This window comes from Mytilus edulis, chromosome 8 (genome assembly GCF_963676685.1).
Source record: "Mytilus edulis chromosome 8, xbMytEdul2.2, whole genome shotgun sequence".
NCBI classification, from domain to species: domain Eukaryota; kingdom Metazoa; phylum Mollusca; class Bivalvia; order Mytilida; family Mytilidae; genus Mytilus; species Mytilus edulis.
Genome location: NC_092351.1, coordinates 83,533,489 through 83,560,832, shown reverse-complemented (window position 1 = coordinate 83,560,832; position 27,344 = coordinate 83,533,489). Strand labels below are relative to the sequence as shown.

Below are 27,344 nucleotides of genomic sequence, written 5' to 3'. Positions count from 1 at the left end.
CAAAAAGACACCGACGTGGTTGGTAGAGTTTAAAAATTTTTTTTAATATTCTTTCGAATGATAAATGTATCTTGTACTAAGAGTTTAATATGTATCACATTTACGAAGAATATATATTAAGTTTTTTTTAATTTACGACGCACATTTGAACATTAACATAGTTTATCTAAAAAAATATATATAAAAGTTATCGTGATACATCGACAGCCATAAGGACAGTGGTATAGACTTAGATGTCATTTAGCTGCTACAGTCGAAACTCTTGTTTAAATGGCAGTCCATGTATTTCGTTTATGACCAGTGTTTCAATAACTACATGTATTATGTGGGGTTTTTTTTTAAATCTTCAGGGATTATGTAAAATCACTGGCTAGTTTAGGGATTATATATAATCACTAAAATGTTCAGGGATTATGTATAATCACTAGAAAAAACGTTAGGGATTATACATAATAAGTGAAATGAAGAAATATTTTTATTTATAAAGAAAATGAATAAAAGTCAAATAATTTATTCTATAAAATCATATTAAAACATCATTATAAACATATATTGTAAAATGTTAAGCACAATATATCAAAATGATAACCCCATTTGTTTTAATGTTAGGCACAATGTATGTAACATATATATTAAAATAATATGCTTCACATTTGTTTCTATCACAATATCCACATTTAAAAAAACCTTTTCCTAACATATCGAATCAATTTTTTTGACACGCCTAAGAAAAATAAAGTGTTCAGTAAAACCATCTCTTAGTTCTGCCTGTTTTATCATCATGACATTTAGATGCGTAAGTTATCTCAGTTTAAATTTTCTTGTTCATTTGACCGAAAAAAAAACTAAACTACAAAACAAATGTTCCGTAATCTTCTTTACCACAAATAACAAGCTCTGGATTTACAAATAGAACATGAATATCCATTTGACGCTGACTTTTAAGCAACAAACAACACATGTAAAGTTATCGCTATAAAGGGAATGCTAATTATTATTAATTTTGAAGTCTCCAACTTTATCTCGAACCCCTGTGTTGGTGATATCTGTCCATATTGTTTATTTTTGAACAAACAAAGGATCCTTAAATTATTGATAATCCCTGAAATCATATTAGGTAATATATAGAATAATTATTAAAATGTTCACTGATTATGTAAAATCACTGGTCATTTTAGGGATTATATATAATTGCTAATGATTTCAGTGATTCTACATATTCCCTGAAAAATCAGGGGTTCTACATAATCCATGATTATACAAATTCACTGTAACATATATATTTGTTTAGGGACCAGCTGAAAAACACCTCCGGGTGCGGGAGTTTCTCGCTACATTGAAGACCTATTGGTGACCTTCTGCTGTTGTTTGTTCTATGGTATGGTTGTTGTCTCTTGTAAACAATAGGTGATTTACGCTGTGTTACTGAGTGAACCATATCAAAGGAAACTCGTATGTTTGTTAATTTTGTTATCTTCTGAAGACTGGAAAAAATGCACGTCAAAATCCAGGTAAGTAATTAATTTTCTGAAACATAGACTTCATATAATTTTTAAATATCTAGGTCCTGTCATGCCTTAAAAAATGGAAAACAACACGTTTTATAATTTATTGCGTCCGAAGCGCTTTTCTGGATGTACCTTCATCAGGAACGCTCATAGCCAAACATTTGAAATCCGAAGATGTATAAGTACCGAAAATCGTTGAAGAGCTATTATATGTCAAAAATACCTAAAATTAATTGCCAAATTCACCTAAAGCCAACTTTGCCTGAGGGAGTTGAAACCTTAGTTTCATAATAATTTCAAAATTTATAAACGGAAAGTTTTAGTAAAGTTCGTTAAATCATGTCAGTACCCAAGCACTGACTACTGAGCTGATGATACCCTCGGGGACTGATAGTCCACCAGCAGAGGTATCGACCCAGTGATGTAAAAAATGGAAAACAACACGTTTTATAATTTATTGCGTCCGAAGCGCTTTTCTGGATTTACCTTCATCAGGAACGCTCAAAGCCAAACATTTGAAATCCGAAGATGTATAAGTACCGAAAATCGTAACTTTCCTAGATGCATCAGTTTGTCTGTACTTACAGTAAATTTTTTTGTGTAAAAACCCCATATTTTTCAATTCCTTCAGAAGAATCTTAAATTTTCAGTTTCATTTGAGTAGTCTGTAGCAGACGAGCCTTCCAGTTACGTCATATTCCAGGCGTCTGCATCGCGATTGCGTTCTTTTTAAATGTACATAACTCTTAACAAAGAAACAACGCCCCACTGGTCATTAAGATGTAAAAGTCCGTCAAGACCGGTTTTCTGGTCCGTTTTTTTCTGTTTGAGACCAATGGAATTTGTTATCCAAAAAATAAGCTAATTTCTAACCGATGCTCAATAACGTCATTTTTATCATTACTAGAATTGAGTTATCAATTGTTTGGCAGGCAATTGCAAATAAAGAATGTTTCGGAGTGAAACGTCTTTGTAAACGCCCAACCGTCCTGGGACAGTGCTTTTTGTGTAGTGTCGTGAATTAGATTAATTAAGATGTTCGTTGTTATTCTTTGGATAGCATGTCGAAATGTACTATTTTATTAAGAATTATGTATTTCTCTACTGCGAGTGGTCTTGTGTTTAGTTGTGATGTATGACTGTCATGGTATGCAGACATTTTAGCAGTATTAAAAACATAAAAAGGGCGCTATTCTAGAAGATATGATATGAACATCAACCCTAGAACAAGCTTAAGCTAATAGAAATCTAAATTAGCACAAAGATAGTAGATATATAGTGTCAAAACAAAGAATTATAAATGCGACTGATATTGCTGACAAGGCATTTTGTAGTCTGGGGAGAGAATTCAATACAAAACCGTGATATTTCAATTCATCTCAAGGGTTCTCGTTACATACTAAATATTACTGTTTGTCCTTATACACTTGATTGCATTATTATTTGGACAGTACAATGTTGACTTGTGCATATATAAAGAATGCAAAGACACTCTTTGTTTTAGCAATTTTTTCCAGGAATTTAACGACAAATTATCATGGGGGAATTTCTTTGTAGTATTAAATAAGTATAATGTATCATGGTATTTCAGATTTACTTAAACAAATTATTCTTCTATGCGTTTTTACCTACAGGGGTATTTCTAATGACAACTTGTGCAAAAACACACACTGATATACATCAAAAGTTCTTTTAGGGTACCCTAAAACTCTTCATGTTCAATGTACCCTAAACGTAAAATAAACTGAGTTTCACCAAGAGGAGGCAGAGGGGGCATGGATCCCTACTTTTTTGTATCTGTTAAATTGTTCCTTTCAAAATTGTTACACGATGATGACTGCTGTACCCATATTTTGACTATTTTATTTATTATCTGTTTAGTTAACGCATCATTGTAAAAAATAACGGAATTTGATGATACTGTCATCAAAGTGAGAGCGTTAGTGCTATAAAACCAGGTTTAATCTACCATTTTCTACATTTGAAAATGCCTGTACCAACTCAGGAATATGACAGTTCTTGTCCATTCGTTTTTATGTGTTTTGTTATTGGATTTTGCCATGCGATTATGGACTTTCCGAATTTATTTTCTTCTAAGTTCAGTATTTTTGTGATTTTACTTTTCAATGATGTAAATATAAGAAAAAATAATGTTGGTGTTACCAAAGCATAATGTACGTCCTCAAATAAAAAGACAAAACTATTGCATAACAAAGAAGTGTATCACAAAAATACTGAACTTAGAGAAAAAATCCAAAACTGAAAGTTACTAAATAAGTAGACAATTGTAAATCAAAACCTCAAACTCATTAAGCATGTTGAAGAAGGGCGGAAAATGATAAAAACAACAGCAGTCATGAACTATAAATGTCGACATAGATAACAAACAAAAAATGAGCGACTGGAAAACTGGAAAAAGCGATAGTGATGTCGAATGCTCCGTAATAGTAAGCATTTATTTTTTCCCGCTTAAATTAAAACCCATATAATGATCAATTTATTTTTCAAGGTAACTGTGCATTATCTGTTGATATTTAATAAAGCACTATAAACTGTATCTGTTAGGACTAATTTAATGGATATATTTGACAAGCCTTTTGATTGAAATGAAAGACATTCATCATTCCACATTTAGCCCAGTGATTGACGCTTTCGTACGGTGTTTTTTCGGATCCACTGCAAGGACTAAATCCTTGAAATATATTACTTTCCCAAATTCCCTTATCAAGTATATTCTTATTGTTGGCATGATTATCCATGAAAGCTTTCACTTCAAACCAATCGTTTATTGTCTTGCAACAATCCATATCAATGTCCACTAACCAGTAATGTTCTCCAAATCTGAAAAAAATGAAGCTTACAAATATAATATATAGCTCGGAACATATGGGTTATTTGATTATGTGATTACCATTCAGCTTTTATAGTGATATTTGATTACCAATACATACTGTGAATAAACAATCATGATTATTAGATAATACTCAACAAGTATTGATTAAATATCTTTTGTTGGTGAAACGTTTAAATTATTTGTTTACTATAATATTACTGCTTGAAATCTTTCAAATTAGGTTACCATTTGCAAAGACAGCACGTAAAACCGGGTAATCGTTTTTAAATTGTTGTTTATAATATTTTCAATATTTAATTTCAGATCCATAATAAATTTTTCTCAAAAATATATTGGTGGTGGATACATACATTTTCGATTTAATGATATGAAAAAATTATATGGTAAACAACTTCATTACGAACAACACGTACTTCATTGATAGTGTTGAAAAACTTTAAAAAAAATTCCCTCCAACCTCCATATTTGAAGTTAACGAAAGGGGCACTAGCTACGAGATATATGAAAAACCTAATATATTGTTTTTTTTTGTCTCAATCAGTAATGAAATACAAATAGTGAAATAATAATTTCTTTTTAGTAACCAATAACGTTAAATTTTGTCAAAATACGCCAAAAACATTGATTATGAATTATTCAATTGCAAGTGAATAATTTGACCTCATTGAATCCGTATGTATGTGAACGTTAATTTAACCCTTTAGCTTGAGATAGATATGTATGTGTAAATTTATTTAAAGGAGGAGATTGTCAACATTGAAAATGAAACAAAGATAAATCATTTGATTGACTGATTCGATCCACAAATAAACATTCTAATACAGGTAAAAAACGATGATACACATGTATTTTGTATCTGCAATGTGAAATTAAATAGACATAGAATAATGCAACAGCACGTGTTTGCTTAACCTATTTATATCTATATTAATGTTTACATCGTTTATATGGTCGTCGGATGTCCATAGAGGTCGACTCGATAAACAATTGGATAGCGTCTAGACTCAAATACACATGAAACGAAGCTACGTATCTTCATGTCTGTGTCTTGTTTATTGTTTTATTTAGATTTTATTAGTTTGGATACATGTTTTATTTGTTACCCCGATTTTGTTTTTGTCCATGGATTTATGAGTTTTGAACAGCGGTATACTATTGTTGCCTTTATTTACATTGTTATAAATAAAATATGAAAATTTGATTAGAATCGGTGAACATGAATTTGACATCTAGTGCCCCTTTAAATGATTGTTCCGTCAGTGATAGGAAATTGGATTTTTTTTAACATGGTCTCGAATATTTTGTTATCTTTAAATGTAACTAAATACTGTGGAATCATATGAGAGTATCGCCTCCTGATCGGGAAAGTAAGAATGAAACTTAGGAAAGTGTACACCATGAAAAAGTCATCCAAGGGTGAAATATTATGTCAACTTTTTAGAGAAAACACAGAGAAAGAACAGCTTAATATAACAGTTTGAAACAACTTCGAGCTGCAAAGAACTTGATAACAGTGAAGGCCAGTGGAGTCAGATAAAGGTTATAATAAACAGCACATGTGAAGAAACACTTGGTAGAAAATAAACTCATCATAGATACCACGACGACGCGCGTTTCGTCTACAAAAGACTCATCAGTGACGCTCGAATCTAAAAAAGTTAAAAAGGCCAAATAAAGTTCGAAGTTGAGGAGCAGAGTAGAGGAGTTCACCCCACTTGGTCGATGCCACTGCTGGTGGACGTTTCGTCCCCGAGGGTATCACCAGCCCAGTAGTCAACACTTCTATCAATAATGTGGCCATTTTTATAAATTTCCAGTTTACAAAACTTTGAATTTATCGAAAAACTAAGGATTGTCTTATCCAAGGCATATATTACCTAGCCGTATTTGGCACAACTTTTTGGAATTTTGGATCCTCATTGCTCTTCATTTTTGTACTTGTTTGGCTTTATTAATATTTTGATATGAGCGTCACTGATGAGTCTTGTGTAGACGAAACGCGCGTCTGGCGTACTAAATTATAATCCTGGTACCTTGATAACTATTTACATAACTAGGAAGGATTTTCAACATAGAAGGGGGTACAGACGCTGATGTAAAAGTAGAAATCAACAAGCCAGAGTACTCTTTAACATTGTTGGGAAAGTAAGGACTGTCAAGGACATCTCAAGAAGCACAAAAATTTAATAAGTTCGAATCTTAAAATTAGTGCTCTTGTATAGATCAGAAACAACTAAAACTGTTGTCTAGACTCCAAAGAGTCATAAATTACTGCCTAAGGAGAATCATGAACATCAGATAGTTAGACAAAGGTAGAAAAGGAAACGAGCTGAACAAGTACCTATTGACATGGAAATCAAGAAAAGAAAATGGGTAAGGATAGGCCACTCACTTCAAAAACCAACAAGCAGCATTACAAGGCAGGCACTTGGAGCCCTCAGGAAAAACAGAAACCTAGTGCGACCGAGAAACACCTGGTGCAGGGACACGGAATCTGAAATAAAGCAGCAGCAAGGATACAACAGTAACACTTAAGAAAAGCTTGCGCTAAATCGAGTTAGATGGAGGGAGTTCGTGAATGGCGTATGCTCCCCGGAGAGTCCTAAGGCCGTCGTAAAGTAGGTAAGTAAAGATTCCTGACTTTGGACAAGAGCCAAAAATTGCGACAGGGATAAACATGTTTTGTGAGATCTTAACCCTCCCCTATACCTCTGGCTAGTGTAGAATAAACAAACGCATAACGTTACGCACAGTAAATATCAGTTTTAAAGAATTCCGCGTTCAAAGTCGGAATAGGTAACAAAAGAAACTTAGCAAAATAACAACAATAGATAAATTAACAAAGGCCTACTAGCAGTTGCTGACATGCCAGCTTCAGACCTCAATTAAACTATGAATACGGTTGATTGTAATAAGTAAGATCTTACGTATTAAGTTTGTTGTATCTTCCATCATTTTGGTTGTTAGTGGTCCAGACTGCGGGTGTTCCGGGAGCGCCTTTTTCTTGAAATGTACCTTGATTAGGCTCCTGTCCATGCCAATCTAAGTACTTGTCTCCTTTTCGCCATGCATTATACGCGTCATAATGTCCGCTTGATCCAAGATCGTGGCTTTGTATTGGTATAGAACAATTACTCATTGATGCCACAGGCATATGACTGCAACCTGTAACATAACTTTCAATTAGGAGGACAGTTTTTACTGTAAAATGGAGAAGGTTACATGTTTTGCCTATATAAAATGTGATTTGTAGTTCACCTGAACGAAAGGCCAAGTGAGTTTCTCTCATCACTTAGCGTCCGTAGTCTGCCGTGGTAGTCACCCGCGATCTACCTGCTGTTCTTTTAAGACTAATAGGACTTAGTGGCCTTAAAGTCAAATTGTATCATTTTTGTTTTCATTTTTGTCAAATATTTGAAGAAGAAAAAATATAATAGATACCGAGAAACCTTTATGTATTGAGGAAAACGACCAGCAAGAAACGATTTACAAATATGTGGTTGTATAACGCACACTCGTATAGTAAATCCATTTTACCTCAATCAATATAAAAATACCACATTCCCAATACTTAACATTAACTAAACTTAGGATAGAGTGAAGCATTTCACAGCTTTTTAGATAGCTGAATTTGTGATGATGGTTATTACTCTTACAAGATGATTTTTATACCATTGAGCAATTTTTATCGCCTTTGCTACTAACTTTAACACTATAAGATGAAAAATTTGAAATACTAAAATGCCTAACAAGATCAAATAAAAGAATAAGCCATATGGCTGTTATCAACTAGTAATGGTCCTTTAAGAAGATTTTAACATAATTTTGTTTGGAGGTTTTGCCTATTTATCATTTTGAAAAGTATAATAGTTACAAAGGTATATATGTAGACATTTTCAACAGCAAAAAAACTATCAGCAGGAAAAGATCTTCAAGCATGTCGACATGACTGAAATGCGAGTTAACTCATAATAATAATAAGAGTGTTTTCCCTTTCCTGATGACCAAAATCTTCACTGTTGAAGGTGAAGTTAAATTAAAAATTGGAAGATCTGGCATGATTGCCTTATAGCAAACGATCAATCAAAGACCAAATGAAGTACACTTTAGCACCAATAAGTCACCACACAGCTTTCAGCAATGATAAAAATCCTATACCACATAGGAAACTACGAAAGGCCGCACAACGACACAATGTAAACAATTCAAACGGGAATAACAACGTCCAAAAAACAAAACAACAAATACAACTATGCAGAGTTAATTGATAAACCCTCGGTCTGTTCCACATTTTTCTGACTTGGGGACATTCATAGACAATGTGACTGATTTATATGTGTTTTCGGAAACCAAGCCTCGTATAGGATCAAGGTGAGACAGCACAATATTAGAATATTAGTCAGTCAGCCTTCAATATTCGTCCTATATATATTTCATTTAACTCTTCATACGTCTTGCATTAATTGAATAAAAAAAACAGAATCTTGTCACATTTTGCTAATTTCGCGTTCATTCATATTCAGAAATGAAAATAGCAGCTGCTGTTACTGAAAATATGTAATGCCTAAACATGTGCTATTATATATATATATGTTTCACTGCGAGGAAAATAACAATGTTTCGGTAATGCTTAGTTTTACTGCTGCATACATACGTCATTTGTGTACACTGGTAAGCGTTCCCCAAACACACCGAGATATGGTGGATATGTCAATACTTAAATGAAACAATCCACTATTTTTTTTATTTTCAATTCGTTTAAGACTGTCTATAGTTGGTTTAAAACGTAGAGCAAAAAAACAAAGACTAGGCACATTTTGACAAAGTTAACGCTTATCAAAATATAGAATAATGAGGACCTTTATTTAAAATACAAGAAAAAGGGAGTCATGGGAACACATAAATTAGAAATCAGACAATTAGCCTAAAAAATCAAAAAATATAAAAATTAAATCCCTCTTCCAATTTTTTGTGTAGCCATGTGTCGACATAAAGGGAGCCGTATACCACAATTAGTTGTTTTGCGGAATGAATAATATGTTTGATCTCTTGTTAATACTGCTTGTATATATCCATGTCTAAGCTAGGATAATCATCATCAAAATTATTGTTTCCTTCATAAACACAATCGAATTAGTGTGTCCTATTACAAATGTATGAACAAACCCAAATTAATTCATTTACTGTTCATTTACGGATTGGGGAGGAGGTACAGGGTTTGGAACCCCCTTTTACGACGATCAATGCATTTGAATTGAGACACATAGCATAATAAGAGCCCTCCTTTATCCTGGATTGGGACCGCCCCCTTAGAAAATGACGGGATCAGTCCCGGTTGCTTAATGAAATACTTAAATACGCTACATACCTGATCTGTGACGTTCATCTATACCACCTCGAATGAAAACGTATTGTCCAGACACAGTGTTCTTTTGGAAAAAGATAACAGTCCTCCTAGTGTCATTACACTTTGGCGAAGACGTTGAAGTTCGCACTGTAGTCGCAGAACTAGATGACATCGTAGTGGTGATTGTGCTAGGAATAGTTGTGGGAGAGCTCATTGTCACAACACGTGACGTGGTGTCAGTCACTGCTCCTGTAGTAGTAATACTACCGGTGACAGTCGACGAGACTGGTACCGTCGTTGTTTCTTTTTTAGTTGTACTTTTACTGAAACTTCCGCCGCCTATAACATTTCCCGTATGCAATCCAAAATGCGTATTTGGCTTTGCAAGTGGACCATCTACAAACAAAAGTACCAGATTTTTAATTTCAATATACAGAAGTTCAAAACACACCAATTCAATGATGAAACATCTTTATACTTTTGTGTACCTATCACCATGTTTGAGTATTCCGTATAATCGTTTCTCTTAGTTAATGCAGGGGAGAGTTCCAGGGGTTGGAACCCCCCTTTTTTGGGACAATCAATGTTTTATAATGGGGATATATAGTTGGAACCCACCCTTTGTCCTGGGTTGGAATCCCACCCTTTTTTTGGGGGTGGATCCGCCCCTGTTATGTCAAAAGTGGTTGACATAACCTGAACAAACATGACAGGGTCAAATGCATTTCAAAAATATATTCATTCACCATAATATTACATGAAAATACATATTGTCCAACTTCCGGTTCATTTATCGATTAGACGGTGAAATTTTCATTCGATTTTAATTGAGCATTACGAGGGTACACTGATTCCTGCAGTGGGGGTACATGTATATATAATGCATCTCTTTCTGAGGCACCTTTGTTCACTTCTAACATCGCGAAAATATTAGTGTTCTGTGTACTGTAACACTTTTATGTTTCGTCAATTTTTATTTTGAACAAGCTTTAGTCAGTTCTGAATCTTATGGTGTTTAAAAGTCCCCTTAGCATGCTTTTTATCTAATTCCTCTTTTAACATTTTGTTTATCTCGTCACACTTATTTTGTGAAGTATAAAAATACAATATAAATAAAGACAGGCACAATACAGAATAGACACCGCCACATCATGTATGTGTCAGACCCAAATCAGGAGACTGTAATCCAGGCTGAGTGGTTGTCGTTTTTTGTTGTGTTACAAATTTGTTTTTCGTTCAATTTTATGTACATAAATTAGGTTGTTTGTTTTTTCGTTTCAATTGTTTTACCTTCGTCTACCAGGCCTTTCATAATAGCTGACTATGCATATTCGGCCTTGTTAATTTTTGAAGACGTTAGTACGGTGATCTATAGAAAGCTGTTTATGTCTGCGTCCTTTTATCGTTTGTGGAGAGTTGTCTAAATGGCACTCATTCCACATCTTTTTTTTTACATGTCTGTATGGTTCGAAATATGTAGTAAATATATCTTATAAATAAAATATAGAACTTGGCTTTATGTGATTTATTTTTGTTTAACCAAAAGTCTCCGTATATATGTACGAACATGTACATATTCAATTTATAACCAATAATAAAGGATAATTTCAATAGCCAGAAACATGTTTTTTTTTAATTTATACATGCATTAATTTTGGCTTTAATAATGATTCACTTATAGGGTCTTTGCATCGGAACAAAACACATTTAGAATCATATTCAAAACAGTGTGGTCCTGGCCATTGATTGGCGACCTAAATTATCCCATTGACTGGGACAGATTAGGGAACGTTTGTCGGTAACGACCATTGTTCACTTCTTACTTATTATAGAATTTAAACTGTGGGGTCACCAAAGATTCTTAACGCCTTTAATAATAAAATAATTCGAAAAATTATTCAGGAATAACCTTTATGTTTTGATTTATATTATTGATATAAATCAACACATCGTATTATTCCGGATTAGTTTTTCGAATTGCTTTATTTAGGTGTTGAGAACCTGTGGTGACCCAACATATTCAGTGTCTTTAACAAGTACATAGTGAGCAGTGATTGTTACCGACAATTGTTCACCTAATCTGTCCCAGTCAATGGGATAATTTAGGTCGTCAATCAATGGCCAGGACCACACTGTTTTGAATATGATTCTATTTCTAACAAGAACTATATTTAAAAAAGATATCCGACGTATTTAAATTTGAGTATATTCCCCAAAACCCTGCGGAAATCTCACATGCGTAGGTGCGTTCTAAAAGTCATGTTCGTTCGTACAACAAAGTTTACATTAAAAATTATATAATTGTCCCGAATAAACAGCTGTCATGGATGCAAAGAGCTATTGGAGAAACAATTGTTTTAATAAAAATATAAATCTTTGTAAGATCTAGTTCAAATATTTATAGTTTTGCACTTGCTTTCCATCACGATATAATTAACGAGACGTTTTTTTTCAAACACAACCAAATCACCCACCATAAAAGCATTTTGTCCAATCACAGAAGGGATTTTCGAGCATGCGTAGTCTGTTGCCATAGTTAAGCGTCCTTAAGTTCAAATGGCACAAACCGAAACTATACCGACTACGTTGGAAAAAAAACCAGTTGTTGGCATTACACAGGTTATGTTCTTCTCATATATTTTATGATAGTATGATACTAAACCCCTAACGGGAGGGATTGTGCCTGATATTCATATGATGAAGACATAATCATTCAATCAGTTTAATTGAGGTCTGGAGCTGGCATGTCAGTTAACTGCTGGTAGTCTGTTGTTATTTATGTATTATTGTCATTTTATTTATTTTCTTTTGTTACATCTTTTGACATCGGACTCGGACTTCTCTTGAACTGAATTTTAATGTGCGTATTGTTATGCGATTACTTTTCTACATTGGCTAGAGGTATAGGGGAAGGTTTGAGATCTCATAAACATGTTTAACCCCGCCGCAATTTTGCGCCTGTCACAAGTCTGGAGCCTCTGGCCTTTGTTAGTCTTGTATGTTTTAACTTTTAGTTTCTTGTGTATAATTCGGAGTTTAGTATGACGTCCATTATCACTGTACTAGTATACATATTTTTTAGGGGCCAGCTGAAGGACACCTACGGGTGCGGGAATTCTCGCTACATTGAAGACCCATTGGTGGCCTTCGACTGTTGTCTGCTCTATGGTCGGGTTGTTGTCGCTTTGACACATTCACCATTTCCTTTCTCAATTTTATTAACGCAGATGTCAACGAGGTTTAAAGCAACATGTTTCTATGCATAGTAATTGATATACATATTGTTTTTTTTTTATATTTTTGAAATAGACATACCTACTATAAACGCTAGTATTGGTCTATCAGCGTTGTCAATCTCAATGCGTGCATACCCATTTGCTTCCACAATAACTGTTTTCTTACAGTCGGTAATAAGGTCACAGTACTCTCCAGCCGGAAGTCCTGTATCTAAAGTTTCATTCATTTTGCCGTTTTTGGCCATGGCGAAAAATCCTTTTGTACCACGCGCAAAGGACAGTTGATTGTTTTGGTTTATCCAATGTCTTTTCCACGTTCCTTCGACAGCATTGCGGAAAACTACCATGTTAGCTATTGAAGGCCATCTGTGCTCGCATACCCAACCATGTCCGCATGTACCTTGTTGTTTGATAGATGTTATAGGATCTTTCATACTATTATTTGTATATTGTGGTGGACTTAAATTCGTATCGTCTCCAAAATAATAGCTACTCATTACTCGAGTAAATCCATAATCATTCGCCAACATGAATGCATTTGCCATTTTATACTCACGCGGTGTTTTATGAGTTAAAATATTACTTATATCGGATCTTTGGTTGTCATGGTTATCGACGAAAACAAAGGCATGGGATGAGTCAGCCATTCCTGATGAAGGATATCGAAGACCATTTAATAATGTGAAATTATTAATTCCTGCGGCCAGTTTCCTACCAAATTGAAATTCAGTGACGCGGCCAATCTGATAGTACTCGCTACTTTTGATTGAATCTTGGTTGTAATCTTCGACGTGATTGAAAAAGAAAGGTTTCCCGCCATCTATAATATTTTTTGTAAGTTTCTCTATGGCTAAAATGTCTTCCGGATGCATAAACTTTGCACGATCAACCCTGAACCCGGAAACTCCTAAATCTATCAAGTGATTCAGTAGATCGACAATCTTACTGCGAACGAATTGTTGACTTTGGTCTAAGTCTGGTAAATTGTCTAAATAACAATTCCGGATTTCATCAGGTTGGTTATATCGTGTTGGGCACTTCATCCAGGCATTGAAATGAGATCTATTGTATGGAACAGCAGGAAAATCAAGGTTTGTTGAGTTGAAATTTGAGCCTGCAATGCCTTTGTTATTCATGCTAGGTTCAGTCATATGGTTTAGAACGACGTCAACGTAGATTCTACAATGTTATTTACAATTTGATTATGACATGGACTGTCTTGTAAAAACCACAACAAATCATGATGAATAATGAAATGATAATAACAAAAAAATCCCGAAACCTTTTCCAAGTATTTTTTTTTAAATTGAAAGCATAACAATGATAAACTACATGATTAGATAAACGCAGCAAAATAAAAAAAAATCATCGAGATGAACATTTTTAAAAAGTGATTGAAATGATTCAGACTTTTTTCTGGTTTAAGTCTGTGAAAAGAATGAAATATGGTTCCAAATTAGTGAAAACTGAATCGAAAGTCTATTTCTAACAAATTAGGAATATGACTGTCATGCCTTTGTCTGTTTATTAATGACTTTTATTCGAATGATAAATTTTGACTCTTTTAAACGAAATTCTTCTAACGAAAATTTCTCTATAAACATCTTGACTAATAATACATTATATATATAATGATATAATAAACTCCTTTAAATACACTATTTATTTTCTTGAAAATATTTAGCAAAATTGCAATATTCTGAAGTAAATAGGTAGATATGGTGCGTTTTTTAGTTATTGAATATATAGCATTACATAAACATAACATATTTGAATTATTTATTAATTACATGAAAGTCGTGCGCTATTTCATTTCATATGAGCACGACGTATGTTTGTCGAGTAACCTTCATCAGATTTTGTGATTTTATAGACGTCTCTCAACGAATTTAGAAAAAGGTTACCTTTACTTAAACTAATGATATTCTAAAACATGGTGGGTCTAGATGTAATAATGAAGGATGGTGCAGAAATACGTGTTGTGCGCATGCGTTCAGATCACTTGCTTCATTAAGATAACATGTACCTGATTCCTACATTTTTACATCGATCTACCATATCTTTGAATTCAGTTTCGTTTCCACTCCTCGATTCGATTTTATAGCTGACTGGTTGGTACCTCTCATACCAAGGCCGATCAAAAATTGCCACATGTTCAGTTACTGGTGAAACCTGGAATAAATTAGCCAGTTAATATACAAATAAGCTAAATTTAAAGATACAAAGTGAACATTTAAAACTCATTTATGTCGAAGAAAAACTGACAACGTCATGAAAATAATAACAAACAAAAAATGACGAAAAGACAACTAAACACTACGTAGAACAACGCAAATTCTAAACAAAAGAGGGGTTGTTTTACTCGATCAGTTTTTTTCTTATTTTTTAGAAGACCTGATTTGAGTATTCGTCGGTTTTTTGGAGTGTGTTTTGTTTGTTATTGTAGTGGCTGTTTTTCTTTGACCGTTAGTTTCTAGATATACCATTGACAACATCTCCGTATTTCGTAAGAAGAGATCTAGAACATATGAACATATGAAATAATACAACATTGGTAAAACTTTTTTGTGTTTTCTATATGAGTAGGATTTTGAATAAATAAGCATATTCACTGCGGAAAAGGTATATTAACCGCCCAAAAACATCGCATGCTTTTTACGTGTACAATTTTTGTAAACAAAAGTTTGATGTACAATTTGGTTTGTTAAATAATTTCCATAACATACATTTCTCTCGGAATATGGAATAAAACAATAACTGTCGTTTGTTTCGGTAAATACATGTATGTAGTTTAATTGACCTTTGAAAAACCTGATAATTATTCACTTCGGCCATTGGCCTTAGTGTATGTCATTTTTTTTAAAGTCAATAAAACTACACATTTACTTCACCAACAGACAATAAATGTGTAATACAATACAATACTGTACCATATAGTGTACTTCTCAAATAAAACTGACCTGGACACCGCAAAAGTCTTTGTCGCCTAAGAATCGTTCGCATTCATTAGCAATGTCAGCAAACCGCCATTCGAACAATTCAACTATGACCTGTTTTCCATCACAATGAGGATCTCTATATTCATCTTGAGTTTTGATGGTAGCTATGTGATGGAATAAAATAAGGAAGACATTTCATTTCTTTCATTAATACCATTTATTTTGTTTGTCAATTGAGTATTTATTCTTTTTTAAATTCGTAATTTTGCTAACACTTCTAAAGAAAAAAAACATATATGCTGTTGAATATTTAAATTCGTGGAGTGGAATGTGTGATGTTCATCGTTAAGTCGTACGGAGACCTATATATTTTTTTTTACATCCATGCCATTTGGATCTCTGTATTTAAGGGACGGGAACATCAATACATTTTAGGCATTATAATAAACTCCGCCTTGTACTGGACCGACACACTGAGCCGGATATTTTTTATGTTCCTGTTCACACGGTAATAGTCCGCTGTCAGACGTGTCATCCTAACCATACAAATAATTTTGACTCCGAGCCAGCTAATCTTTCCTCTTACTTTTAACTATCACGTATTTAGCAGACAGGTATCAAATTAGAATTTAAAAAAAATGGTTTGACCCGGATGAGTTCGAAACTTCTCGTAATCGAGATTAGTCCGCTACCTTGTGACCGATGCCTAACCAAAACAAGTTGATTCGAATAAAGATTTTCAGAAACAATGTAGTTTTGCCTTTACACTACATTTGTCGTATAAATCAATAAAACATAATTAGTAAGGCAGACACTTACTATAGTATAGTTCCAACATGACTCGTTTTTTCTTAAACTTAAATAAACAAAAATCATATCAAATTTGCTAAAACTTATCTTCTTGGCCAGAAGTTTATCAGTCAAAATATCAAAGAAAATATCAATTACCTATGTGCAAATATATCACTATTACATGTACAAATCCAAAGGTAAACATTGTCTACTGTCATCTGCAGGTAAAGTTCCCACTGTGACCTGATAATGTAACGGTCTCAAGACAAGCGTAATGCTTTATCAGTGATAAATAGAGTCCTATGACTTGAATATATAGGACGTTGTCAACTTGATTGTCCGACGGTTTTTAAGTGTAATAACGATTTGTTAATCATTTTCAGATTCAAAAAGCAAAACTTAGCAATCATACCACATCTTCTTTTTTCATACTTACAAGCAAAAAGGAAAGGCTTTCCGTTGAAAGATTAATGATGCGTGATATGCCGCGTCAACTCAAAAAAGGTATTGGTATAAAGTAAACGTTTTTGATATATTCAAAAAGCTCTGATTGATAGTTTTCTTAGACATAGGTACATGATTTGGTTATAAGTTGTTATTGGCGTAGTTTTAGAATACTCTCGTGTAGGTAAGATTGAGATTGGAAATCGGGAATGTGTCAAAGAGGCACAACCAGGCCAAAGAAAACTACCGAAGGCCATCAATGGGTCTTCACCACTGCAAGAAAATCCCGCACTCGGAAGCGTGTAGCAGCTGGCTTCTTAGCAAAAATGTTGTCTAGTTTAGTGATAAGGACGTCAAACCAAACTATAGGGGCCAGCTGAAGCACGCCTCCGGTTGTGGATGAAGACCCATTGGTAGACTTCAGCTAGTTTCTGCTCTTTGATCGGGTTGCCGTCTCTTTGTATTCCCCATTTTCATTATCAATTTTATTCATTAAACTTGACCACGGTCTATTTATAGAAGAAATAGGACAGGTTTACCCTTCATGTTCAACTAATTTCCTGTTTTAATGAGAAAAAGATTTTTCATGTTCCACTGCTTAAATGCTTTATCTCCATGCTGCTGTCACATTTACACTACCATTTTTTCCTACTCATACTTTGGCACGAGTTCTATATATGTTGTTTGACACAATTGTATCCCTTAATATTTTGACTTATCACTGCGTCTGACCAATGACAAACCAGTATTATAGTGTGGCTAGTACATATACACAGGACAAGTTTGCACTACCAGAGCACTTTTTATAAATCACTTCCGGTTTTAAGACTAATTACCGTGTTGTTGTGTGCTTTGATTTTGTAATGATATTTGATTCGGAATTGTTTTGTTAAATGCACATGTGTCGTGACATTTGATGTGTCTAGATTGCATAGTGTCCCCGCGATTTCGATATGACATTGTTAGTAACATTTATATATAGTTTAGCGTCATCAACTTTATAAAAAGATATAGAGTGCATACAGGCATATTTAGCAATGAAGCAGGCAGCACATACCAATTTTAAAGTGTTTGGTCTAGCCCAGCTGGGGTTTGAACGCGTTACGCCAATGGCATTTTCTATTAATTAATTAGTCGGCGATTTTAAAAGGAAATGTGTCTCAAGTGTAGAAGGACCTGAATATGCCTGAACTAATCACCTGTTTTAGACCACCTGTGATATGTGTTGTTATTTTTTAGCGTAGCTAGTCCTTTTTTTCCTAAATGCCACTCAAGATTGAGTTGCATCATTTGTGTCTTCTTTATTTTTTTTACCATTTTCTCTTTTCTCTATTCATTTTGCCCATTGTTCTTTATTCTTTATAATTACACACTTCATTTTTTTCTTATTATTCCCAATTCTGTAAACCCCATTCAGACCCTCTTAAATTGATTCATTATATCTAAGTTCCAGTAAGTTACACAACATGTGAATTAATACTAGTACACTTGTTTGTCCAAAATTGAGGTGATCTTAAATAAAGCTTTGTTCTTATCTTATGTATTAAACACCATTGTCAAAAGTACGAGAGGATTCAGCGATCACAAACAGTTTTAACCTGCCTACATTATATATATGCTTCTGCCAAGTTAGGAGTCTGTATATTTGTTATTCAGTGGTTGAATGAGTCATGTCTGCTATATTTGTTTTTCGTAAATTATTCTGTTACAAATTAGGCCTTTATTTTGTGTTTCACAATTATACCTACTACTCGGTATTAGCTTTGACCATTGTTGAAGGCCATATGGTAGCCTCTAATTGCGTTTTACAACTCAATGTTTACTCTAATTGATAGATGTCTCATTAGTATTCATACCACATCTCCTCATTTTTACTTAAAACTGTTGATACCCGAGGCCTGTCCTAGATTCAATAAGCCTAGTTTGATTTTCTTGGTTTTCAAGATAGCATAAAACGGAAAACATAATTTAAAGTTTATTATGTTCATTAACTTGTTGGTATTTCAGATATTTCACAGTTGACTGCACTAAAATGAAGTACGTTTTTCATTCCACATCTTGCCCAGTGATTCTGGCTTCTATATGGAACGTTTCCATAGTGACACGAGTTTCCAGGAACATTGCTCTCCCAGTTACTATTGATGACGGCTTTGACCTCAAACCATCCATTTTCAGTTTTGTCGCAGTCCATTTCAATATCTACTAACCAGAAATGTTCTCCGTATCTATAAAATAAATATAAATTGAGAATGAAAATTATTTCAAAGAGACAACAATCCGATCAAAGAGCAGACAACAGCGAAAGGGTCTTCAACGCAGCGGGAAAATCCCGCACCCAGAGATGGTCCTCAACTTCAAATATATATATGTCGTACGACGTTAGTTTCAGAAGGTATATCTTGGTTTAGGAACAAACCTTTCTGGTAGCACTGGTACCTTTGTTTCAAGCCTGCATCTTAATAACTATATTCAAAGGCTCTAAGTTACACAGGTGGTTTAAACATATTAAAGCTTATAACGTGTAATTTACCCAAACACACAATTGTTTTCCATCGGTCTTTAACAGAAAGAATATAGAAATCTTCCTATAGAAATCGTACAATATCGTACGAGTATGCTTTAAATAATTTGAATTTATAAAAATTTTCAAAAAAATGGTTACTCAATGACAAACATTGTAAAAAAGGTCATTATTAAGAAATATTTTCCATTTGACTTTAAATTAATAGCTATCAATCAATCGAATGAAGCGCATTTGAAAGATGCAGACTAGTTTATAATTACGTGTTAAGTTCATTGTATCCGGGTTTTCCGGGTTGGTTTGTAGTCCAAACAGACGGTGTTCCTTGTGGAGTTTGACCATGATAGTCTCCTTGTCCTGGTTCTGCTCCATACCAGTCTAAGTAGGAATCCCCTTGTCTCCAGGCATTGTATTTGGCAAAGTGATCGCTCGATCCCAAATCATGACTTTTTATTGGTATTGCGCATGCGCTAGACGCAGCTGTATGTTGGCATCCTAAATAAAGACAAAAAATTTGCGAGAGATATTGTTAGACTTTAATTGTAAATGAATTTAAATTCGTATGTTTCGTTCTTCTTTATACGTTCGTGAAACGAATAGGATGGTATTAAATATCAGTTTCAATAAGCCAAACAAAGAACCACTGTATCACTTCTTATTTTATTTACACGTAAAATTCATTTAAACAGACAACCAACCATGTGTAATTTCAGCGACAGAGGTCAGTCCTGTGTCATGGCTTTAAAGCAATATATATAGATTAGACCGATGGTTATCGAGTTTGAATAGTTTAACAATAGTCATATTTGGGGCTCTTTACAGCTAACTATTCGATGTGATCCAATGCTCTGTATTGAAGACCGTTCTGACTGTAACGATGTTGTCTGCTCTTTGGTCGGGTTGTTGTCTTTTTTACATATTCGCTATTTTCATTCTTAATTTCATTTGACCTATAATGGTTTACTTTAACAAATTGTGACTTGCATGGGTGGAGAGTTGTCTCATTGACACTCATATCACATCTTCTTATATCTATATCTGACTCACCTTGCCTGTGACCCTCGTCTATTCCACCTCTTATAAACAAATCCTGTCCAGGAGCTGTTCGTCCCTCGAAAAGAATTATGGTTCTATGAAATCCTTTCGGAACTGGTCCATTTGTTGGAGAAACTATTCCACTCCCGCCCCCGCTACCAGTGCCACTACCAGTGCCGCTTCCGGTACCAGAACTGTTAGTATTTGATGTACCAGAATGAACACCTGTGTTTGATGGAGTAGATGGTCCACCTGTCAAAATATATTGACGCTTATACCTACCAATACACTAGTATTACGTTTCATATGTTACAGTTATACAAAAATAGCTAAATTTGTCATATTGTACCCAAATGGTTGAGTATTATCTCCGCCTATATATATACAGATTTGTTGATAAATTCTGATTAATTTACCTTAATTAAAAATGTAATGTTACTATTCAAATACTTGTGTTTATCTCTATTGCGCCTACTTACTTTCTTACTTTATATCTTTTACTAACATATAGCGTAACTTTGTCATGTATGTTATTATTCGATCATCCCTAGTTAAATATTCGGCCACGTTTGATTTTTTTTTAATATTTTTTTTACAAGATGCTTTGTATGACTTTGCTCTGTTTCGTACCAGTCTATGTTAGAGTCCTCTTTTTGGCAGTTAAAACAAAGATTTTTTCTTAAACTTAAGAATTATTATTATTGACTTTAACAAAATACAGAATATGTGTCTTGCTCTTATTGTAAGACAGAAATGTCAGTATAATTGTTCCATTACTATGTTTGTCTTCGTCATATTAATCGCAAGTCATATCGAGACATACCAACGATAAACGCAAGTATTGGCTCCTCGCTGTTGTCAATAACAATATGGGCATTTCCGCTTCCGTCGACTGTTACCTTCTTCTTGCAGTCAGTTATAAGATCGCAATATTCTCCAGCTGGAAGTCCTGTTTGTAAAGTCTCGTCCATATGTCCCTGTTTGGCCATAGCGAAAAATCCCTTGTTTCCTCTGGCAAAAGAAACTTGATCATTTTGGTCTTTCCAGTGCACTTTCGTTGTTCCGGCAACAGCATTTCGGAAGGCAACCATGTTTCCAATCGGGTTCCATCGGTGTTCACATACCCAACCATTCCCACACAAACCGTTATTTTCAATTGTGACATCTTTAATGCTATAATCAGAGTTATGGGGTGGTCCTTGTGAAGAATCGTCACCAAAGTAGTAGCTACTCATTATTCGAGGAAACCCATAGTCATTTGCTAACATAAAAGCAACCGCTATTTTATAATCACGTGGGGTTTTATGCGTGACTCTATTTCCACCGCCTCCATGACCTCTTTGGTTGTCATGGTTGTCAACAAAAACGAAGGCGTGGTCAGAATCAGCCATGCCCCATCCTGGATCATAGACTCCGCCTAATTCTCCAAAGTTACGGGCTCCTTGTGCAATTTTCTGACAGAATCTAAATTCTGTGACAAGACCGTTTGGATAATATTCATTCACCTTGATTGCTCCGTCATTTTGATCAATGACCTCATGATAGAAGAACGGCGTTCCCCCTTCAGGAAGATTTTTGGTAAGTTTCTGAATCGCTAAAATATCTCCAGGCCACATGTGTTTAGCTGCGTCTACTCTAAAACCAGCGACCCCGAGGTCAATAAGATGATTGAAGAAACCTGCTATCTTATTACGTACGTATTCCTGTTTCTGATCAAGGTCAGTTAATCCAACAAGGAAACAATTCCGGACATTGTTAGGATCTCCGTAGTTGTTAACCATGCCATCATGAGATGGACATTTATCTTTATCATTGAAATGTTGGCGGGAAAATGGAACACCTGGGAAATCGTAGTTGCTTGAATCAAATGACGATCCGCCTGTTCCCTTCCCCGTTCTACCTAGCCCCGCCATGTGGTTTATTACAACATCGACGTATATCCTGGAAATACAAAACGAATAATTTTCGAGAATTTTCTAATTATGCAACACATATTCTTCATTGTTTTTTAACCGGATTTTTGTGACAAAAATGTCGGTTATTGATTTGGGGATGGCGGGCGGGCGGGCGGGCGGGTGCTCGGGCGGGCTTGCGTCAGCCAAATGTTGTCCGTGTAATTACTCATGAACCGTTCAACCAAATCAAATTTTAATATGTTGTTACTGACAACAAAATGAAGGTCTAGTTCAATAATGACGATTTTGACTTTTACTGTTCAGGAGTTATAGTTCTTGAAAGATTAAAAAATTGCGTTTCCAGTGCTGTCCGTGTATTTACTCACGAACCGTACAACCAAAGCTTTTCAAATTTTAATATGTTGTTACTTTTGATAAAATTGAGGTGATTCAGAAGATCAATAATGATAATTTTGACTTTTACCGTTCAGGAGTTATGTTTCTTGAAAGATTGAAAAATGGCGTTTCCAGTCGTGTCCGTGCATTTACTCATGAACGGTTCAACCAAAGCTTTTAAAATTTTAAGACGTTGTTACTCATGACAAAATGGAGGTCAAATTTGATATTGACGATTTTGACTTTTACCGTTCAGGAGTTATGGTTCTTGAAAGATTGAAAAGAGTGCTTCCATTCCAGTCCGTGTATTAACTCATGAACCGTTCAACTAAAGCTTTTCAAATTTTAATATGTTGTTACAGATGACAAAATTGAGGTCAAGTTCAATAATGGCGATTTTCACTTTTTCTGTTCAGGAGTTATCATGGTTCTTGAAAGATGGAAAATTGTGTGTCCAGTCATGTTGTTGCATTTACTCGTGAACCATTCAACAAAAGCTTTTCAAATTTTAATATGTGGTTACTGATGACAAAAGGGAGGTCAAATTTGTTATTGGCGTTTTTCACCTTCACCGTTCATCAGTTATGATCTTTGTGATATTGAAATATGCCAGGACACAAATAAAATTAATGTTAAAAAATCCGGTTTGTTGTCGCTCTGACAGCCTCTTGTTTTAGAATAAGTCTAAAACTTGCTTTTATTTTGTTTTTATGTTAAAAACAAATTTGAACCCTTGCTGGAATTTTCGTCTTTAATCTTTAATCATGTTTGGTTACAATCTTGTACGAATTTCAAAGTTTACGCAAAAAATACTCCTTTCAAAGTTAACACACTGTATAAAGGAGCTGTCATTTGGTTTTTAGGACGGAAAGGGGGTCATCATAAAAATCAAATGATACCTCCCTTAAAATAATAACAAAAAAACCTAAACGAATTGAACCAATTGGTTATACCACTGTTTATTTTAGATGTAATTGTCAGTTTAAGCTTGAAATTCAAACACAAGGGCTTGCATATGTATGTAAAAATTCTATTTTGCATACCTTACACCTACATTTTTACATCTATCAACCATATCTTTAAATTCAGCCTCGTTTCCACTTCGCGATGCTATTTTGTAGCTGACTGGCTGGTAACGTTCCCACCAAGGTCTTATGTACTCCTTTGTAATAACGGTATACTCATTTACAGGCGATGTCTGAAATATATTATGAATTTAGTTCTCAAAGTTTACAAATGTCTAGAATATCCAGACATTGTGCAAAACATATATACTAGTATATTGAAAAAAAGCCCTAGATAAGGGATTTACTATTTGATTGTTATGGCTGAGATAGGATAAAAATTGAAAAAAGGCAGGACAAGAGTTTTGAGTAAAAAGGGGGCATGTAATTCAGTGGTTGTCGTTTGTTTATGTGTTACATATATGTTTTTCGTTAATTTTGTTTTATACAAATGAGGCTGTTAGTTTTCTCGTTTGAATTGTTTTACATTGTCATGTCGGGGTCTTTTATAGCTGACTATGCGGTATGGGCTTTGCTCATTGTTGACGGCCGTAGGGTGATCTATAGTTTTTAATTTCCGAGTCATTTTGGTCTCTTGTGGACAGTTGTCTCATTGGCAATCATATCACACCCTCATTTTTATATGATGAGCAATTTGGCAAGAAAAAAAAGAAGCTGGAGTGAAAAATTAAAAGGCATGACAGAATCTACACCTGAAAAAAAAGCAGGACAAAATTTGTTCATCCTAGCCATCATCCTGTTTTACTGTCAACATTGAATTACACAATCTGATTTAGGGCAGCGAGACCCCCCTTTCCGTCTCCCCCTTGTAAAATTTTGTTTGATTATTTAGGGAATCACGAAGCATGAATAAAGTTGTCTCTATCTTCGGCAGACAGTACTCCTACCCTTAATGAAAATTACTGTATCCGCCACGGAGTCTGTCTATATATTGCATATACATGTACCTGCACACCACAAAATCCTTTCTTTCCTAGATACCGTTCACATTCATTAGCAATGTCAGAAAATTTCCACTCAAATAAGTGAACAATCGCTTGTTTTCCACTACAGTGAGGATCGGTATAATCCGCATGCACTGAAAAGTAAATGAGATGAATGCAAAGTTATCTCCCTGTAGTGTTAGGAACCACCTTAAAGCAGATCAAATCAGCAACAAACAAACAACAGTACAAAACACAACACCTAGAAAACTAATTTCAAAGATTGAGCAACATGAACAATTGTTAAAGTTGATTTATATACAGAGTAGAAATAAGAGGCACTTTTCAAGTGCAGTGTATACGTACAAGTGTGACATTTTTGGGAAATATTTGTTTATGGTGAAACACTATGTGCATGTTCTTAAAGCTTGTCATAGTCAAATACTAGAACAGTTTACGTAGGGAATGCCGAAACATCAAATTGTTTTAAACGCAAGGTATAGTTCATGGTAATGCAAAAAAGTCAATATTTGCGTATTCACAATTATTCCACCATGTTTGTATGACACACTTTGATCTGACCTTTTGATTTAATCGGCACGCATGTCAATTTGAAATCTCAAATTTTGGAATAACAACTATATAGTCCGACAAGTTAATGAATTGTCTAAAATTTCAATAAAATAGTATACATACCAAGATGCAGAACTGTCAGAACAATAGCTACAAAAAACATGGCAAGAAATGTCCCAAAACGTAGACACTTGACGGCAGATGAACAAAATGTGAAGGTAAATAATTGAACACACTGAATAGATTTCTTATCTGTCTGCAACGTATGAATATAGATCTTGATAATATGTATATATAATTATGATAGTCGCTTTAATGGTCTTAAATTACCACTGTGTATCATCGCCACCGGAAATTGGGTACTAACGAAGCGGAGAAAAATAGAAAAAAAAGTAAACAAGTTAAGAATTCATCAAATTTAAAGCATTTCCACTCATTTGATGAGGATGCCGCTTAAGAATTGATTTTCTGATATATAATTCTTTAAATTATTAGGCCGATAAGTACAAAATTAATACAAGATTTTGTGTAATACTCCAAAACTTGCCACTTAGTACCGAAACTTTCGAGGTCGATCGTCCTCTGTCGCCCCATTCTGAAGATATTGAACTGTTTTTCATTATTTTTCCAGACACGTTTTTAGATTATTATAGTGTGGCATCATATTTACTGAAATTTGTTGTCAAAAAGATGTATTTTAAAGAATATAGACCATAAAAAATAAAGTCTAGTGTACGGCAACTTGCTCGTGTTGACAAATTTACTGTATGGCAACTTGTTTTCAATTGTATGGCAACTTGCTAATTATAGAATAGTTATTTACCGTCCTTTCAAAGAAAATGAAGTATTAAGTTCAAATATTTAAGGGGGGCGGGGTACCCTTTTATTTTTAACTGTTTTTGTCATTTTCAAGGTTTTAATTTGTTTAAAATTGTTATTTCACTGATAAATTTTAAAAACTGTTAACTGTTTTTAACCCACTGTTTGTAATCTGTTTTGTTAAAATTTGCAATGTTGTTAACTGTTTATTTGAAATTGAGATTCCTGTTATCTGTTACTTAATACTTAAAGTGTTCACTGCTTTTAACATTATTTTCTCTGTTAACTGATCTTAACTGTTATTTACAAGAATCACATTAAAATTTGCTGTCCATCTCTTTCTTAACGTTGCTTCCACAAAGGAGTGACAAACAGCATATATGTAACTGTACATATCTTTAAAAAATATTTGAGTATAGTAAATCCTTGATAAAATTGAGAATGAAAATGAGGAAAATGTCAGATAAACAGAAGCCCGACCAAATAGAAGAAATAACCCAACGCAACGAGAAAATTATGCACTAGGGTGGGGTGTCAATTCACAGATAGGACAAAAAACTAAGAATTGACACTCATAATTTTTAAACACCCTCTTTCCCTTCCTTCTTAATAAATAAGGCTTACTATTTGAGTTATGCATGTGTATATTTATGGAAAGAGAATCGTCCATAGATTTGATTTCCAATAATAATAATAGTGAAATATAATCTTTTTTTTGTGTAACCATGGCAACAATCAGCATTTATTTGATACCAAATATTGCAAAATAGGGGGTTGAACATGTCACAAAGATCTCAAAAATTTGATCCGAAGGAAAATTTCAATCAATAAGAGTGATACCTTTCCTGAAACCAAAGACATATATCTATCAAAAGGTAAAAAAAAACCATATGCATTTCTGCTGTTTTTTCCATAAAATTGAATTGAAAAGATCGAGCGTCAAATCTTTGTTGAAAAAACAATACAAAATTTCTAAATCTATGGCGGTACGGATAGGAACGTATGGACGTTCAAACTGAAAAATGGCTTATAAAAGA

The 27,344-nt window shown here is 34.2% G+C and overlaps 2 protein-coding genes across 2 annotated transcripts; both read right to left on the bottom strand.

The window, feature by feature from the left end:
* Positions 1-4,069: 4,069 nt before the first annotated feature.
* LOC139486443 (alpha-amylase-like) lies at positions 4,070-16,932 on the bottom strand. Its single transcript, XM_071271321.1, has 7 exons — positions 16,833-16,932; positions 15,906-16,048; positions 14,972-15,117; positions 13,025-14,124; positions 9,731-10,105; positions 7,290-7,527; positions 4,070-4,349 (listed from the first exon to the last, which is right to left on the bottom strand). Exons 1-7 carry the CDS (start codon positions 16,879-16,881, stop codon positions 4,076-4,078), a joined length of 2,325 nt encoding a protein of 774 aa, XP_071127422.1. The 5' UTR covers positions 16,882-16,932; the 3' UTR covers positions 4,070-4,075.
* Positions 16,933-19,080: 2,148 nt separating this feature from the next.
* On the bottom strand, positions 19,081-25,753 carry LOC139486444 (alpha-amylase-like). Its single transcript, XM_071271322.1, has 7 exons — positions 25,612-25,753; positions 24,940-25,070; positions 24,011-24,165; positions 21,500-22,617; positions 20,689-20,928; positions 19,905-20,136; positions 19,081-19,345 (listed from the first exon to the last, which is right to left on the bottom strand). The coding sequence occupies exons 1-7, from the start codon at positions 25,649-25,651 to the stop codon at positions 19,108-19,110; spliced, it is 2,154 nt and encodes a 717-aa protein (XP_071127423.1). The 5' UTR covers positions 25,652-25,753; the 3' UTR covers positions 19,081-19,107.
* Positions 25,754-27,344: the final 1,591 nt, after the last annotated feature.

Bases quoted from the DNA above. Each gene is read 5' to 3' on its own strand.
- LOC139486443 (XM_071271321.1), bottom strand. From the start codon at position 16,881: ATGTTTACCTTTGGATTTGTACATGTAATAGTGATATATTTGCACATA. The intron at 16,049-16,832 runs GTAATTGATATT...TCCATCACATAG, and splicing joins AGTGATATATTTGCACATAG to CTACCATCAAAACTCAAGAT. The intron at 4,350-7,289 runs GTAAGATCTTAC...CATTTTTTTCAG, and splicing joins AGATACAACAAACTTAATAC to ATTTGGAGAACATTACTGGT.
- LOC139486444 (XM_071271322.1), bottom strand. From the start codon at position 25,651: ATGTTTTTTGTAGCTATTGTTCTGACAGTTCTGCATCTTG. The intron at 20,929-21,499 runs GTATGTCTCGAT...ATATTTTGACAG, and splicing joins AATACTTGCGTTTATCGTTG to GTGGACCATCTACTCCATCA. The intron at 19,346-19,904 runs GTAATTATAAAC...TTTATTTTATAG, and splicing joins GGATACAATGAACTTAACAC to ATACGGAGAACATTTCTGGT.